A 17530-nucleotide genomic window follows, 5' to 3' on the forward strand; every position below is an offset into this window, starting at 1 on the left:
GGATCGCAGAGCGGAGATCGGGGATCGGGAATCGGAGGAATCCGGAGTCGGTCAGGGTAAATATTGATGCTGCGATTATAACCATTGATGCGTTCACAATGGACTTGCCGGGCATTATCCTTAGCCGATCAGCCAGCCAGCCAGCTAGCCAGCCAGCCAGATCCCTGCTCTCCACTCTGCTCGTCGGGCGATTAGTCGTGACCGGGGTTTCAGTCAATCGTGTTTTGGCTTTAAGGCGCATTATCCCCTAAATCGCAAACAACACTGCTAACAAATTGCCGCAAAGCGGGACTCCCGAAACAAGAAAAACACACCGATTTGAGGCGAGCAGAGCGGAGCGGAGCATATGCCCGGAATCCGGATCGGCATTCGAATCGGGAGGGTATCTTGGGTATTAGGAAATGGCCAAATGGCTTCCGCGGCAGAGGAAGTGAGCTGCCAATGATACGATATATGCGACCAGCCGACAGAGTCTCTCTTTGATCTGCAAAAAAAGGTGTTTATTCTGATCGGGGATGTTTAATCTGATCCTGTTCCGTCTGTTTGAGAAATTAGTTCCGAACTTAAATGGGTTTTCTTCTAAGTTAAAAAATACACAAAAAGGGCAAATAAAATTGGTTATCTCTATATGCTATAAAAAACATCTTTCAATCTTTCAATAGAAAAAAAGGAATATCCTTTTGTGAAATTTAAGTTTCACAAATATTAAAACAAGGGAAAAATTCTAAATTCTGCTCCAATTAAGGGCTATATATTACTATACAAAAAATTAAAGAAAACATCATAAATGGCTAGTGTTGAAGAACCAATTAATATTCAGTGTTTGTTTAATATTTACTATTTTGTCTTATATTTGATTTTTATATGTGATTTCCCTTCATAAAAATGTATTTCTTTTTTAATTTTAATTTTTTTTATTAAATTTACCAACTTATGGTTCCTTAACAAGACCAAAAGGCAGCTAATTCTTTGGTAGCTACAGAATGTTCCGTAATATCCAAGCGAAAATACAAAATCCCTTTTACCGTTTCAGGCAAATAAACGAAGAACTCTATCAATACTATATATTCATGTATGGGAAACATGACACAGGCCTGACAATTATTTTTAGAACGTTAGCTCTTCTTTTAATTGGAGTATATGCTAAGCTGCCACATATACACACGCACAACTGGGATCGCTGATGTGACCTTACATATTGTTTCCTTTGAAAAAGGTCTTTCATTCGCATTTGGTAACCAACCCCTGTGAGATAAATGTATCTGTTAGGATATGTATATACAACGCAAACTGCGCCGGCGTCAGCATTTCGTTGAAGTTTCTGAACATTTTCAACCACTGTGGTGTTGGGGAGTTTTGATTGGTGAATTGCCAGTCAACCAATACCGAGATGTACGGAACACTGGAGCAGCGTCGTCAGAAGTGGAAAGTAAATGCGATATTTTGGGATATGTGCACATCAAATTTTGAGATGTAGAGTACTGTCTTTGACAAACCTGTTTTAAATTTTTATAAAGATTTACTTAACTGTACGATTATGAGCCTGATAAGCAAAGTTGTAAAGTAGTACCGTATGTAAAACTACTATACCATATATAAAATTGATTAGTATGTTGTTTCGTTATCCTAAAAACAAGCTAACATAATTATTTATTAATTAGTATATTCAAATTTAAATTGTAGCTGTCAAATATGTGACTAATTTTTTATAAAATTGAACAAAATTTGATTTCACCGAGTATTTTATTTTTACCTCATTAAACAGACGTTCTCAGCGCTGTAGTTAACATCGCAAAGCAGTGCACTAACAGCGGTAAAACAGCTTAACATAAACGAACTGCTTTAAAATTGTCGCAAGCAGTTGAGATTTTGAGTTGTTCAAACGTTAGCGCTTAACGGTGGCAAAATGAAACATATTTGTATTGTTTGTTTTAAACCATTTTTATTTCTAAAAAATTAACATGCCTTTTTGTTTGTAGCTAGAATTATAATCACTAATTAAGTAAATGTTTTGTTTCTGTTCTTAATCCATTTGGTGTTTTTTAAATTTTCCGTTCTGTTATCGTTTAATTCTATTAAAATTTAACACGAAAGATCGCTAAAAATTGCTCAATTGTTACATTCAACGTTATACGCCTTTTGATTTGAAAATGGATTGATTCGTGTAACAACGCGATAATAGTTCATTAACAAAGTTAAAAACAAAAACAAAATTACGCCCTATGTGGTAAGTTACCGAGTAGTAAGTAGTAAATATTAACTGAACACAACAAACCATTTTTACACGCGTGAATTGGCTAGAGTAGAGCAAAATAAGGTGTGTTTACAATGTATTGCTATAAGAAGGGTCGGGAAGAACGTAATGTACATAATGTGCAAGTGCTGCAGGTGTCTTCTATGTGCTAACGGATAAACAACAAAATGATTAACAAAAACCTTCGACTAAGAATTAACGCTAGCTAAAAGTACAGATCAAATAACAGAGAAGATGGGAACTAAGCAATGTGATTGGCTTCGAGTCCTTCTTTTTTACATACATAAGCATTATGGATAAGTGTGTTGTTACTTTCGCTAGAACTCGTGAACATCATGGACGGATGTTAATCTGAAGTAAAATTTAGCGCACAGTGGCGCCATGCTGGCTGCATACAACCCGTGACGTCAGCAGGGAGGGGGAGGATCGAAAAGGAAGATAGATGGGTCAGGGGGGAGGTGGGAAGTGAGTAGTGGAGTAGGGGAGTAGGGTGGTCCAGGGATTACTTTCCAAATTTTGATTTACACTAAAGTTATCTATACTAATCAACAGTTCCATGTCCAGTTGGTTGTTTGTACAGTGATCGCTCGTATCGTAGATGTAGATATCAGTATATCAGTATATGTATGTAATGCTATCATAGGCATCTAAGGCATAGTTTTGTCTAAACGATAAAGTTCGTGTTACTCATATTTCGATTTACCAATTATTTACAACAATTTCGTATCACAATTGTAATTTTTGCATGTTTTTGTCTTGCTTGTTTAAAAAATGTTCCTACGCTCCAGTTGTATGCAAACTTACGAGCAGCACTGTGCGAATATTCGAAATGTTTTCCACAATCGAAGTAATTCCCGATCGCTGTTGTTATTGTGTTAGATTAGTTACTCAAACTAGGAGCTATGGAAAAGGTACGAGTATAATAATTGAATTCATAATTCGATAACCCTCTGCTAAGCTAAAAGAATCCTTATCTGAATCTGAATCCGAATCTATATCTGCATATGTATCTGTATCTGCATATATGCATCTGCATCTGTTTGTGTGTGTGTCCGCAGCTGTATGTATGCTGTGTGAGAGTGGTGTTTATAACCCGGCTATGTACGTATATATCCTGTTGTTTATATGTAAATATATGTAGATATAGCTTCTCGTTTATATCCGCCTAATCAAACTTGCTGCTGTCGTATTAAACTCTGAAAACATAACAAATTTAAAGCCCTTAGCTGCAACTGTATAGGCATATATATATATAGATATATATCTATATCGGATGTATCTATGTGTGTGAAGTGTAAGTTGTGGATGTTTTAAACCATAAACTGCCACCTTTGAGGCGAGCTTAGCTATATAATGCACTAAACCGACTAAAGCGGACCCGCGTTGACGCAAGTGTTTGCTGGCCAGTTGAACCGGCTGGAAATTATTGCCAAGTACTTAAGGACTAAACTACAAAACCTAATGCATAATAAGACTACATAACAGGGTTGGTTTCCGGGAAGGTATATATGTGTGTGTATATCCATCGCACTCCGTTTTTGATTCTGCCATCTCGACTGTTTGACTTCTACTTCGTCTTCAACTCTTTAAGGGATTAGGTAACTACGTAGCTCTCATTTGATTTTCATACTCTCTGCATGCAGATCATAAAAATATGATGAGTTATCTCTAACTAACTATATATGTAACGTAGACGTAAGTGTAAACGTAGAACTAGATGGTAAGTGTATAATTTGCTCTGAGCTTAACTGTGTGCCTGGTTGTGGAAAATCTCTCAAAATTGAGCTAAGTAAATATTCTGAATCGACTACGCTCCGCTCCGAATCCTATTCAGATTCATGGGACCGTCCAGATCCCGAGCCGGCAAGCTCCTCAATCCGCTGCCTACTTGCCGGCCAACTGTGGCTGCTATTGGTGGCTCTTGCTGAGCAGGTGAGAGTTGAACTCGTAGACGTTGTTCAGCTGCTCGCCGCATATGTTGCACCGCCACGGATTGCTCTCGCAGTGGCAGCCCTTGTGCAGGAAGTACAGCGTCTCGTCCGGGAACTCGATGCCGCAGAAGTGGCAGGTGAGGATCAGCTTGCGGTTGATCAGCAGGTCTCCATCCTGGCCGGTCGACGTGATCGTCCCGTTGCAGATGGGCGTCGAGCTGGCGCCATTGGTGGCACTAGGTGTCGCCGGCGTGGGTGGCCCGCCACCTCCACCTCCTCCGCTGCCGCCATTCACTCCGGGTGATCCGCGACCGGATCCGTTGCTCAGGCTGTTGGACAGCACCGAATTGTTGTTGTTACTCTCCAGCGGCGTGGCATTCCGGGTGATACGGTTGTTAGCCTTTGCGCAGATGCGACGCTTGAGATCCTCGCGCAGGAGCGATTTCAGTGGCGAGACCTGGTCCAAAATCAGATGGATTAATATTGTGGCTACATATTGTATATTTCTTATTAACCCACCTTGATCAGTGAGGTGATTCTGTTGTTGTTGCTGCTGCTGTTGTTATTGTTGGAAGCCTGTTCTGTATCGCTGCTTGGATCACTGCCGTTCATCAGGTCCTTCTTGTCCATATCCTCCGACATGGGCTCCTTTTGGGCAAAAAGAGAAAAATTTAAGTTTTTTTTTTAACACGGAATATAAAAGTAGATAATGTTTGTTTGTGTTGGTATCTCATTCACATACTACCCATTAAATATTACTATAATGTAATGATTTTGGCAAAAAATTAAATTAGTATATTATAAGCCTGTAGGCTAATAAAATACTAATATCTAAAAATAATAATTCAATCATTTCCATACACAGCATTTAATACATAATTCATGACATTTCAAATCATGAAAATGTACTCTGAAATTTATTTTACAGGTCAAGATCAAACGCTGAATCAACCATCAATATAAAAGCCCTGGATCTCAACAGTCTATTGGAGCCACCAGTTCAACCAAATTAGGTATGCAGTCTTTTATGATGCACAACAGGTTTCAAAAAATGGTTCCGCCTTCGCATGCAGATGAAGTGTGGATTCGATCCACTACGAACCGAGCTTCCATCTCATAAAGATGAATATTTAAAAAATTGAGTTAACAGAAAAGTTTTCAGTAGGTGGAATTTATGATGTTTGCTCTTCAGTTTGAAGGGAACTATGTAGTTCAGATCCAAATACCTATTCTGGTAATATAAATTCACATACACACTAGCGTAACCCCATTTGATAAACCCAATAGATAGAGATAATAGATAATGCGTCGATCTTTGTTTATCGCACGATCTTACCACTCGTCAACTCACCTGTTTGATAGGTATAAGACTGATCGACGGCGTTATGTGGTTCTCGTGGTGGTGATGGTGGTGGTGGTGATGCGAATGCTGGTGGTGGCTCTTCAGGCCGCCACTCAGACTGCTGGCTGTGGTGCTGGATGTGATGGGCGTGGCCTTTGTGTTGCAATCCATTGGCAACTCCACCGGCGATTGCATGATGAGGGCTCGATCTTTCACCTTATCGCCATTGGACTCGGCATTTCCATTGCTAATGGAGTTGCAGTTGTTGTTGTTATTCGCTCCATTTATATTGTTATTGTTGTTTGTAGCGCAGTTGTTGTTGTTGTTATTGTTGTTGTTGTTATTGCTGTTGTTGTTGTTGCCCTGTAATGCAGATTCACGCCAAACGCAAATCAGCTAGTTTATCATTTGTAAGCGAGGGGGCTTGAAAAAGGGATGGGCTGCCATACAGCGATTGACTTACATTGAACAACTCCGTGTTGCCACTCTCGCCCAGCGTCGAGATCTCCACGTGAGGCGTGAGGAAGTGCATGGGGGGCGTGGCATTCTCCAGGGATCGCATGGACTCGCCACTATCGCTGGCCGGAGGAGCCACCTGTTGCTGCTGCTGCTGGGACTGAGATTGCACCGGCACCGGACTGAGTCCAGGTGGCACGTAACTAGCTGCCGCCGCTGCTGCTGCAGCCGAAGCCTGTGATTCCAGGGCCAGGAGCAACGAAGAGGTGCCGCCCGGACCCGGGTTATCCAGATCGATCCCGTGACGGTTGAAGAAATGAATCCTTAGCGACTTCATGGACCCCGCTCGGTAGCTGCAAAGCGGACACGTCTTCACCAGGTCATGCTGACCCACATGCTCGTTCTGGAAGTGGGCGCGCATCGCTATCTGGCGCTGGAAGCCACGATTGCAGATCGGACAGTGATAGGGCAGCGTCTTGGTGTGCGTCGTGAAGTGCTCCGCCAGGTGATCCTTGCGGAAGAATCTCTTCTGGCACACCCGGCACTCGTAGGGCTTGACACCAGTGTGTCGCATCTTGTGGCGGCGCATGTTGGCGCCGTTAGAGAACTTCATGTTGCACACATCGCACTCGAAGACCTTGCGCGAACTGCTGTTGCCACCGCCTCCTCCTCCGCTATTCCCGGCCGGCGAGGAGCTGGCCGAGGAGCTGGAACCATTGCCCGTCTGGCCATCGCCCTTGCCGCCTTCCATGTGACCCAGGCTCATGTTCTCCGGCTCCTGCAGATCCTCGCTCTTCAGGCGCGCCGATGCCGCCGCCGCTGCTGCCGCCGCCGCCGCCTGACCAGCCAAACACTGAACGACATGGAGCAGCAGGGATGCCCGCGAGCTGGTCTCGAAACTGTCGCAACGCTCGCAGCGGAAGGTCATGGGCGGCGAGTGGGGTCCGGTGCTGAGATTCGTGGGCGTGGGTGTCGGCGATCGAGGTTCCTGCAGCTCAGATTCGGAGGCGGATGAGGCGGCTTCCTTGAGGCTGCGCAGCGCCATAGCGTTGTGATGCAGCAGCGCCGCCGTGGTGGGCGTCATGTCCACAATGATGCCGCCACCCACCGTCGGACTGGGGTCCTTTAGGGCCAACTCCATGCCGCTGGCCGCTGTACTGATCGTTTCGGCCATCTGGAAGTACATAGTACATTGTCTTAAAGTTCTTTGCTATAATATGTTGTTTCAGTATTATACACTATACAGCAACTAAGCCCAGAATCTATTTAAAATTGGTAATGCCCTATTTCTATATGTTAGCACACATATTTCAGCTCAGTGCGAATAAAATTAGTCCAGACCACGCCCGAAAATCGATGACAAGCTGTGATTGCTATTTGTGTTGTTGCTGAATTTTGCAGTCAGTTTTTGGCATTTCAAGTGCTTCCAGCCCATAGACCCAAGCCCAAACTCAGACTTCGACTCTAATAAGCCAAATTGGTGTCAGCGTCGCAGCTTCGTGGGATGAGGAGGTGCCGTGGGAGGGGTAACTGGTATGACGTTTGGGGGCTGAGGGAACCTGTGGAGAATTCGCCAAGAACCAAAGCAGCAACAACAACGACCACTCCACACCGACACCGACCATTTTTGGGCGGCCTTGTCGCTGTAGTTGTTGCCGGCGTTGACTTCGTGCTACGAAAATACCAAAGTTATTGGGGCCAATTACTGGTCTTGCAGGTGGGCAATCACTTGGACACCCGAACACACACAACCAGAGATGGGGACCACACCAACATCGCCAAGCGTATCATTCAAAAGCTGTGCGGCAAGCACAATGGCAACCAAATGGCATTTGGCACAACATTTTGGGGTTCTTTTGAAGACGTTCTTGTTTGAAGCAAACAACTTCAATCGCTCAGTAACCTAATATAGTTTCACAAAAAACAAGCTAATATCATTCTTAAGCGGGTTGAGTAAAAATGTTTGTCTAACACTTAAATTTATATTTAAATCAGCATCAATATTCCCTCAGAAAACTAATAACACACAAACTTATAGACGAACGAGAAAACATATATTTTGGAAAAGGTATTATGTTTAATTGAGTTTTGAAGGTACTTCCCCAAACAGAGATTAAATTTAGAGTCTCGAGTTTCGCCCCATTGTGCAACTGTGGCTTAGTGACGCATGTCACCCGTCGTCTGGCCCGGAATTGGGCAATAGGTCAAATGTGGATACCCATACACAGTGCAGATTCGGCACATCCGAGCAGGTGCGGATGTGCGGGTGTCGGTGTATATCGGGCGGCGTATAAATCATCATCCATAATCATTGGACAGAGCTCAGAGCCCAGCTCTCTCGCAGCTAATTTAATTCAACCTTGAATGGTTGCTTGTGCATTAGCATTAGCCAGACCACAAAGCCAAGAGCCATGGGGTCGACCTCAGCCCCGACCAGCTTCCCTGTGCCCCAGAAATACATATGTGCGAGTGGTTGTGCATTTCTGGCCAGGTCAGCACTCTTAAAAATGAGATAGATGTGTGTCATAGGCCTATTTGGGGGCATCTACATAAATTACAAATTCACTTTCCGATGCGCCGCCGAACGGGTTTTCGGCACTACGAAACTTCTTTTCGGGCCAGGCCACTCGAATGCTCAAAAATGTTGTAAACTCGTAAGCTTTGGCGGAGCGAGTCCAAGAAAAACGCACAAAAACTCGGTTTGCATTTTCAGTAATTATGAGGCGCTGTGTTGGCTTTGGCATTATAAATGCCATAGTTGCCAACCCAATGGAGTCATTGGGTCAAGTTTTAGAGAGCAACTGGGTCAGGCTTTATCATTATTATCATTATCGCCGCCACCTCTCCATAGCCATCGCCATCGCCACCACCATCATCATCATCACCGTAATCTCTGGCCAAGCGCGCTGGCTAACATATGTATGTGCGACCCAACCTGGGGTTTCGGGTCTTCGGGGTGTCCCGCATTTTCACTTGCCCGCCGAGCTGTTCCCAATTCGAAGCCCCGAAAGCCGAGAGCAAAAGAAAACATAAAGCGCTCTGGAAATGAGAAATGGTCGGAGAAATGCGAATGGGAGCACACACACACAGTGAGCGACATAATTGGAGCGCCCCGAGAGCCCTTAATGATGTCGCACACTGTCCGCCGGGTGGCCATAAAGGGGTGCGCCCACGTGGGCGGCTAATTTTTATAGGGAAGAGTCCAAAAACAGGTGTGGGAATTCGAACTGAGTTATGATTTCATCATGGGAAGACGAACCTAATTTTCGCTAAGAGTCATGGATTCCCATTTATGAGCTTGTAAATCCATTTATATGAAGATACGAAGATACTTTCAAAAAATTATTTCGATATTATTGTAGAATATTGTGAACAAATCAAGGCCCCTAAATGCATTGTGTTCATATTTCATTGGAACTGAATCAAACATTTTTTTATCATCAGAAAGAAATCGAAAGAGTCAATATCCTATGTCTTAAACTTGGAATAATTTATACTAGATTTTAAAATTCTCTGAAATCCTACTTAAAACAATCTAGCTCACTGGGCGGATACGTAATGTTGTTGTAGAGGTAATAAACATACTTAACTAAACTACAAATTCTATAGATTAACTTAGTACGGCGTATTAAAGGATTTTAGAGAACATTTTCTGTTATCCGATTCATTTAACCAAAAGTGATTTAAGACTGGCCTTTCATTTCGAGTTCGCTGGCTTAAAGCCACTGTGCGTTCGCTTGTAGGCCAAATGAATCTTTTGCATAGCCTTAGGCCGCCGCGCACGATTCCCATTCAAATTTAAATCAAAAGCTAGTTTATTAGCATTGCATTGACCAGTGGTGAATCCACAGCGGAATGGGAGTCGGAATTGGAATCGGAATTGGATGTGGACGGGGAACCAAGGTGGAAGTGAAGTTGAAAACGAAGGCGGCGCATCTTTTTGAAGGCGACTGACTTTCGAAGGCTGGATCTTCATGCAAAATAGACCATATTTCAGATTTGACCTTAGCAGCGTTGTTTTTTATTTCTACCGGTTTTCCAGCGTGGGATGGGCGGGGAGATCGGCTTTCGTCACGCAACAAAATGAGTCAGTCGGTCGATGGAGATGTTTTTGTTCTTGTTCCCCTGTTCCTTGCCAAATCAATGAAGGAAGCATTACCAAAAAAAAGAAAACAAAACAACAACATGTGCGTCGAAATGAGAACAAGAACAGAGCGAAAAGGAGAGAAGCGGGAGAGAGAAAACCACTTTCCATGGTGACACACTTTTATGCTACGTGCTGTTTTGCTACTTTTGCCGCCGCTTTTGCTGCTGCTGCAGCAACAACGCCAACACCGACAACAACAACAACAACAACGACGACGACGACGCGACTCCCATAATAGAAAGTGGAACAGGATTTTCCCCCCTCTATCAATGCCAGAGAGCACGGCACGGCGATGATTTCATTTCGGCTTTGGTTTTGGCCTGGCCTGCGCACTCATTGCGAAACACTTGCCACGGCCAACAAGCAACGGGCAGCAGCAGCAACAACAACGCAAGAAAATCAAGAAACGGGCGAGAAAAAACGTGGGGTAAAAAATAGTTCAGTGGTGCTCAGCTCTCTGTGTACAAGCGCTCTCTGGCACACTGAGAAAAACCAAAGGTCAATGGAGTATTCGAGCTTGAATGCAAGAATTATGGAGTTTTTAAAAATATATTTTTATTAATACATTTAAGATAAGCTTTTGCTATTGAAAAGCAATTTAATAAGTTCATTATCTTTTATAGACATTATTTATTAAATTTTTCTTCCCATGTAGCAGCCAAAGCAGCTGAGCGAAAAATGCACTCTCTGTATACAACGTCCCACGCTCTTTCTCCCACTCTCTCCCATTCGGCAAGTGCAGCGCATGTCCCGTTTTTGTTTATGCTTTTCTCACACCCGCTCTCCCTGGCTGTGGTTGTTGTTGTTGCCGCTACTGCTGCTGTTCCCGTTGTTGCAGGTGCACGTTTTTTGCTCTCGCTGCAATTGCAATTTTGTAGCATTAGGCGCGTGAATTAATTTCTAATTGATGGGACCAGCAACCATGCTCTGCCCCACTTCCGATTCCCAGAGAGAGAGTCTGCCGCTTTGCTCTCTTTGCTAAGTGGCTAGCGTATAATTTTTGTTGTGTTGACCTAATTATACGCTCATTTTGATTCACTTGATTTTCTCTGCACACAAACACTGGCAAACACTCACACACACACACAAACACAGGCACGAACGTTTCGTCACTGCGACAAGTGGAGCAGGCAGCGACGCCGGCAGAGGCAGCAGCTTGTGGCAGCGACCGTAATTTCTTTCGGTTACTGGGACGCAAAAACAAATACTACATATAAATAAGGTGGGATACACCCCCTTCGAAACTTACACCACGATGCGTGCTTTTAGCCACTGCATCCCAGCATTCCGGTATCTGCCAATAAATCACGATTCCGAAATTCCCAAATACCGACACAAGCCGAACCGAACTGAATCCAAACTGCAATAGCTGGTGGAAATGGATGTGGAAGTCCCACACCAATTGCATCGGTTTCCGAATCCCAATATACGTACGTACATATGTATGTAAGTACGTATCTGTGTCTGTCTCCGTTTTGTTTGGGACGGAAATGCCAGGGTTGGCGTCCGAGGGGGGTCACCACTTCAGGTGAGTCAGAGTTCGCAGGGTTGGTGATGGAGATCAGACAGATATTAGCCACAATTATTTCTGCACTGACAAAAGTTACTATTTTTGTTTTGGTTCAATAAAAATTAGAGCGCACTGAATATTATGAAAATATTATAAGCCTTACATTTAATAAGCTGAAAAAATAAAAGCTAGGTATAGTATATTTTATATTCCTTGATATGACTTACTGTTAATAACGCAAAAGTGTTACAAACTAAAACTAGATAATAAGCTTGCAAAGCCTTTGTATCTTCTGGTCATTAAATGTAGATTAAAGGATAGGTATTTAACAGTGTGGTATGCATTTTATTTTTCATCTCGCACAACTAATCATTGGTACAACCGAAGCTACCACATATTTTCCCTAAAATGTATACCAGACAACTAATGCTCGAAGATCTTCGTTTGGGGGAATGCTTGAGTTTGAAGGCCTTTTATTTTTTGTTGGCTTATTCTTCCATGAAGAGTGGATGTGGATTTGGATGTGGATCCCCCTTGGCGCCAAACACCACTGGCGAAGATTTGCCAATCGTTTGGCTCTCCGGCACACCAACTCACCAACACACATTCGCCCAGAGAGCCGCCACTCACTGAAACACACTCATACACACACACCAACTGATGGCACAGAGACACAGATCAGCCGCAGCAGCAACAACAAGACGCAGCAGAATTTGAAATTAGGTCAACAGGTTTGGCTGCTTGTAGTGGTGGGCCAGTTACTCGAGCGTATGCCGTCGTCTTTGCCTACGACCTCGGCTGTCATCATCAAGGGAGCGGGAGAGCAGAGGAGGCGGTGGAGTAGGAGGGGGAGTAGGGGGAGCCGAGGGAGCAGCAGCAGCAACTACATCCAAGCTATCGCCGCCAACGCAATATGCGTTCCGTTCCGTCCCGTTCGCCGTTCGTCGTTTATTGCACCACAGTTCGTGCAGTCTGCAGTTTTCAGTTTGCAGTTGCTGTGGGGGAGATGCACTCGCACACACTCACACACACAGCCGTCCATCCGAATTGAGCACACTGCAGTGTGGCTGTGCGGGCGCAGGGGTGCGGGTGGTGGGCGATGGGTTGTGGGTGGTGGGTAGTGTGTAGTGGGCGATGGGAAAGGGGTTGTCCAAGCGTCACTGTGTGCGTGTGCTGCTTTTGGGGAATGAACCAGGGATGCAGAGCACAGTTCTAGCATCCCACGGCAAGAGACAAATTGGGAATCGATAGGGGGAGGTGGGGGGGGGATAAACGAAATTGACGCCAAGCCACTACAGTGAAGCCCGTATAAGACGCATTTTCTGAATGAAAAATATGTATGATCCGTGTTAAGAACAGATTTTGAAGCATTACAATTTATTTCAACGAAATAGGTAAACTTGGGAAAAACATACCATATGATATCAACAAGATTTCAACAAGCCCAATTCTTGACACAAAGAAGTGAAACTTTTTGTGACAGTCAATAGAAAATTTGGCTAAGGCGAAACTAGAGTTATATGAATGACAGATTCTTTTTAACCCATTTGGGACTTCTTATATCTTGCACTCAGTTCATTTTGAGATGATAATTGGCTTACTACTATTACATCGGAGGACTTTCGCAAAATAATTTAAAATATGTTGAAAATAAGTTTCAAAATAAAGCCAGCAAACAACATTTAGGGAAGAGTGCTGTTTCTTGGGATCCACTTGGTCAACTTCCAGCCAAATCGGACGTGGACAGGCATGACTGCCGTTTTAAAAGGCCCGAATGGGCAGGCAGCAATCTTCTAGCTGAAAACTGTTGCGAAAACGCGCATATGTTCTGAAATGGAAACTCAACGCGGAGCCGCCGACTGGCGAGACCAACTTGAGTTTCTGATTTGATTTCGATGCAGCCAAGAGATTTCCACATACTTCTTAGTTGGTTTCTGTGTCACAATCACACAGACAAGGTGGACGTGGCACGAGGAGGAGGGGCGGGTAGAAGAGGACGGGCCAAGTAATGAGCTCCCAGAGAGCTGCAGCCATCGCCATCGCCATCGCCACCTGCAGCAGCGACGGAGGCGTCGCAGCCACCGAAGCCGGAGCAGATAATCCCAGTAGAAATTGAAACTAGCTGCGGCAGGTTTAGAAACTGGTATAGAAAAACGCCAGCCACAGCCGCAAAGGCAGAAACGGCAACAGAAACAGCAGCACACATAGGCAATCGACCTTGTAGGAGTGTATTTTGTCTTGGAGCATGCCCGTAAACTGGGCCAACGCGATTGCACTGAAATCAGGTGGGCGTGACGTAGGTAAATACAGTGCAACTCCGCGAAGTTGAATTCTGGGAACTCGAAGTAAATGCGTTTGTTTAATCGGTTTACTACTATTGTTTGGTTTGTAACGGAAATTTTACTAAAACTTCTGACTTGGTCTATGCCAAAATAAGGTTATACTACTTCTTATAGCTTGGTTTTCCGGTAATTAAATAAAATTAATTAATAGAAAAAGTTCCTATGACTCTGACTATGATTTTGAATACTCGTTTGCTTATACCTTTATAAGATTTCATTAAAACTTGAGTTATTAAAGTGGCAGATGGTGGGGCCACCTATGGAATTTTGACTGTGTGTTGGCCAATAAACGCGTTAGTGTGTGCGTGTTCGTGTGGGAAAGCTGGCTGTACCCTTGGCGCCCATTAATCCATGGCGGAAAATCCACGAAAATCTGTCGCAATCCGACAGATATCCGAAATAGCCAGCCAGGCGCTCGCAGGAGTTTCGTAATTACATACCCGCTAAAATGAAAGAGCGGCAGCCTTGGCTTCTGATTTTCAGTTTCTTTTTCTCGTTTTTAGCTTGTCAGTTCTTCGATTCTTCGGTTTGATAGTTTTTTTTTTGTTCGTTTCAACTTAGCATTAGCACAGCTGGAGTCTTTTGCAATGCTCTCGAAAAAAAGAAACGCGCTGGGTGTTTGGCAATTTTAGATTTCAAAATACCACAAGGTGCATTCTAAACACACACACACACATAGGCACACGCACACAAACAGGCACTGGTGCGCTCTCCCGCTCTCCGGCACACACACACACATACACTAGGGCATATTGCAGTTCTTGGATCTATGTTTCTCAATGGGGACTTTCATGGAGCGGGGCATTGCATTGCTTTTGCAATTTGCAATTTGCGTACACTGCGGAGTCGCGGATTATTCAACCAACTAACCTCCCACAAAAACGGCAACTGGAACACAACACAACAATCGCAATGGACTTGGATGTGGCTGTGGAGTCGGATGTGGATGTGGATGCACTCGAAACAACGCGAACGCCGAGATGCCGAATGGATATTATTGAGTCGAAACCAAACCGAAATCGAAATTGAAATTACGCGCAGCTCGAAAGGGCAAGAGTTAGCTTTGGGCCCCAAATAATAATAATAATAATAACAACAATAATAATAATAAAACTGTCAGTGGACAACGCGCGCGCCACATGCGAGGCCACATCCGAATGGGCCAAAAGACGAATCCACTCTGAGCGGATTCCGATTCGGAATCGGTATCTCCCGCTCCGCCGGCGCTCTGCCGCTGCCGCTGCCCGCGTCGCAGCCGGCTGCGCTGCCGTGGCGCTCGGTGAAACAAAAACAACTCAAGCGATTCCGATTCCTCAAGGCCTACTATTTAGGCCAAAAAATAATGTACCACAGCAACTACGGCAGGCAGCAGTGGCAGCAGCGGCGGCACCAACTCGTTTCTTACAGAAATGTAAACGTTCTAATTGAGTTCTCATTTATGGCCCGCTACACCGACTGTGCAACTGAGCACTGGCCTGGTACTTGTTGTTGCAATGCCTAAAACCATCGGAAAATGTTTTTATCCGGCTGGCATAACCATTTTCAAATTGAAAACAAGTTTACTGAACCCTGCTTTTGGTTGCCTTTTTCACCAAGAGCAGCGGCGACACTCGTCGTTTTCATTTCGAATCACTTGTCTCAGTGGCACTGGCGATTAAGTATCCATTAGCCAAATATCTTGTGCATCGCGTTTCGTTAAAATCTTGCGATTCCTTTACGATGATGGCGAAACCTTGAAGAATGTTGAAGATGGTATTGATGCTATCTTTCCATATGCAAATACAAAATATATTTATAAACCCAAGTAAACATTTTCCAAAACCTTCAGAAACGAGAAAGAAGCGTGTCTTCAAACTCACATTTTTTAAATTAAATAAATTGTTTTCTTTATTGCGTCAGTTAATTTACAATATATTTTAAAAAAAATGGCTAACTAGGTGAGATCAGATCTTAAAAATCGAATAAATAAATAAATCAGTGGTTTCTTTGCAATGGAAACCAAAAGTAAAGTAAATAATAACATTATTAGAGCCACTTAAAAGCCATATTAGATGGTGAAATCTTTGATCCATATTTTTCCAAGGGTATGTCGACCAGAACGTTACGGTTTAAAAGACTGGCGTTTCGAGGTGCTATGCAAGCCGAAAATAACCTCATTAAAGCGGAAAGAACACAACTTACTGCAGAGAACCAAAACCGGTTTGGCTTAATATTCCTTTCGTTGAGATAAACGTTGCAAATAAACGAAATGCAGCATTAATACCAGCTTATCGGCTAATCCCAATCAGAATCTGGCTCGCACTTTTGAGTCCGTCTAATCCTCCTTCGCAAGTCGTGGTTTCTTTTATGATAACGTCGCTTTAATGTCTGAAAGGCACCTCTGATATCGGCAACGTAGTCCGCTTGCGTATATCCATCTGTTTTCAGGATCCCTGAAGATGAGAGATTACCAGAAAATGTTTTCTTAAATTTAGCTAAACTAACTAAAAGTATTAGCCTACTAATTTCATTTCACAAATACGAACAACTTAAGATATAATAATATCTATCTATATATATCTAATAATATATAATAATATTTTAGATATGAAAAGCTTGATTCACTACAAAAAAAGAACCATCGCTTGCATAAAAATATTCAATTTTGCAGCTTCCATGCAAATATTAATTTAGTTATTTAGAATGACTAGTAATTATAAACTAAATGGAGCCATTATCTTTAAAGCCAAGATAGTTTTTTTAGGCCAAATTATAAATAGTAACACCTAATGTAGTAAACGAAATTAAAGCTTTTAATCTGCACAAAGCCCTACTTAACTCACCAAAAATAGTTTTGTTAATATATTTGTATTGCTTAAATGACTGCTTAGTGCTCACACCGTCATAGTTGTAGGCCATGAGTATATCGTAGTTGAACATCTTTGAGAAATTGTTTTTCAGCGGTTCTATTCGACCTTCTGGCCTCAGGATGCGGTGAATAATATGAGCCTGGAAAGCAAAAAAGATCAAGTTTGTAATACCCCAACAATCAGGCTTACGCATTGTGCTCTCACATATTTGTTGTCCGGCTTTGAAAGATTCGCATCCAGATTGGAAAGCTCGTCGGGATCAGACACGGGAAAATAGTCTAGTTCCGCCTTGCACAAGTCACCGGTGGGCCTGATGGAAGCCACCTGACAAAGGCGCGCGAGAATCTCATTTTGGTTTTCTAGGATCTTATCAAGCTTATTTTGCAGCTCCTCCATTGCATCTTCCAATCTCTCGGCGTCGTCGTCACTCGAATACTTGGTGCATTGGTGTGTGCTCATTGCGCGCCTGGGTAAATATAATTAATGTTTATCATCAAACGCCCCATTTTTTCCATAGTTTTGTAAATTAACTGTTTTTGTTTTTTTTTTTTTTTTTTTGCAAAAGTAATATGGTTTGTTGACGATAGAGGTGTGCAAACGCCAACAACTTTTCATTTGATATCGATAAACCACCACTTGATGTAATCCGAGTCCAGAACCTCTTATCAACGAACACAAAACTTGTTTCAGATTTCAATC

The 17530-nt window shown here is 43.3% G+C and overlaps 2 protein-coding genes across 6 annotated transcripts; both read right to left on the reverse strand.

Moving 5' to 3' along the window:
- Positions 1–1928: 1928 nt before the first annotated feature.
- On the reverse strand, positions 1929–15145 carry LOC6608104 (putative uncharacterized protein DDB_G0277255). 4 transcript variants are annotated; one of them, XM_032715876.1, is made up of 5 exons: positions 14853–15145; positions 5991–7157; positions 5537–5923; positions 4705–4833; positions 1929–4642 (listed from the first exon to the last, which is right to left on the reverse strand). In XM_032715876.1, exons 2-5 carry the CDS (start codon positions 7155–7157, stop codon positions 4163–4165), a joined length of 2163 nt encoding a protein of 720 aa, XP_032571767.1. In that variant the 5' UTR covers positions 14853–15145; the 3' UTR covers positions 1929–4162. The 4 variants fall into 4 exon arrangements, with proteins under 4 accessions (XP_032571767.1, XP_032571766.1, XP_032571765.1 ...); XM_032715875.1 differs by lacking the exon at positions 14853–15145 and adding an exon at positions 11380–11471 and having other exon boundaries at positions 5537–5890; XM_032715874.1 differs by lacking the exon at positions 14853–15145 and adding an exon at positions 11380–11471.
- A 697-nt stretch (positions 15146–15842) lies between these two features.
- LOC116800296 lies at positions 15843–17423 on the reverse strand. Of its 2 annotated transcripts, none has more exons than XM_032714241.1 (3): positions 17036–17423; positions 16860–16970; positions 15843–16414 (listed from the first exon to the last, which is right to left on the reverse strand). In XM_032714241.1, exons 1-3 carry the CDS (start codon positions 17288–17290, stop codon positions 16406–16408), a joined length of 375 nt encoding a protein of 124 aa, XP_032570132.1. In that variant the 5' UTR covers positions 17291–17423; the 3' UTR covers positions 15843–16405. The 2 variants fall into 2 exon arrangements, with proteins under 2 accessions (XP_032570132.1, XP_032570131.1); XM_032714240.1 differs by having other exon boundaries at positions 16805–16970; positions 17036–17421.
- Positions 17424–17530: the final 107 nt, after the last annotated feature.

Source organism: Drosophila sechellia, chromosome 2R, assembly GCF_004382195.2.
Source record: "Drosophila sechellia strain sech25 chromosome 2R, ASM438219v1, whole genome shotgun sequence".
NCBI lineage: Eukaryota > Metazoa > Arthropoda > Insecta > Diptera > Drosophilidae > Drosophila > Drosophila sechellia.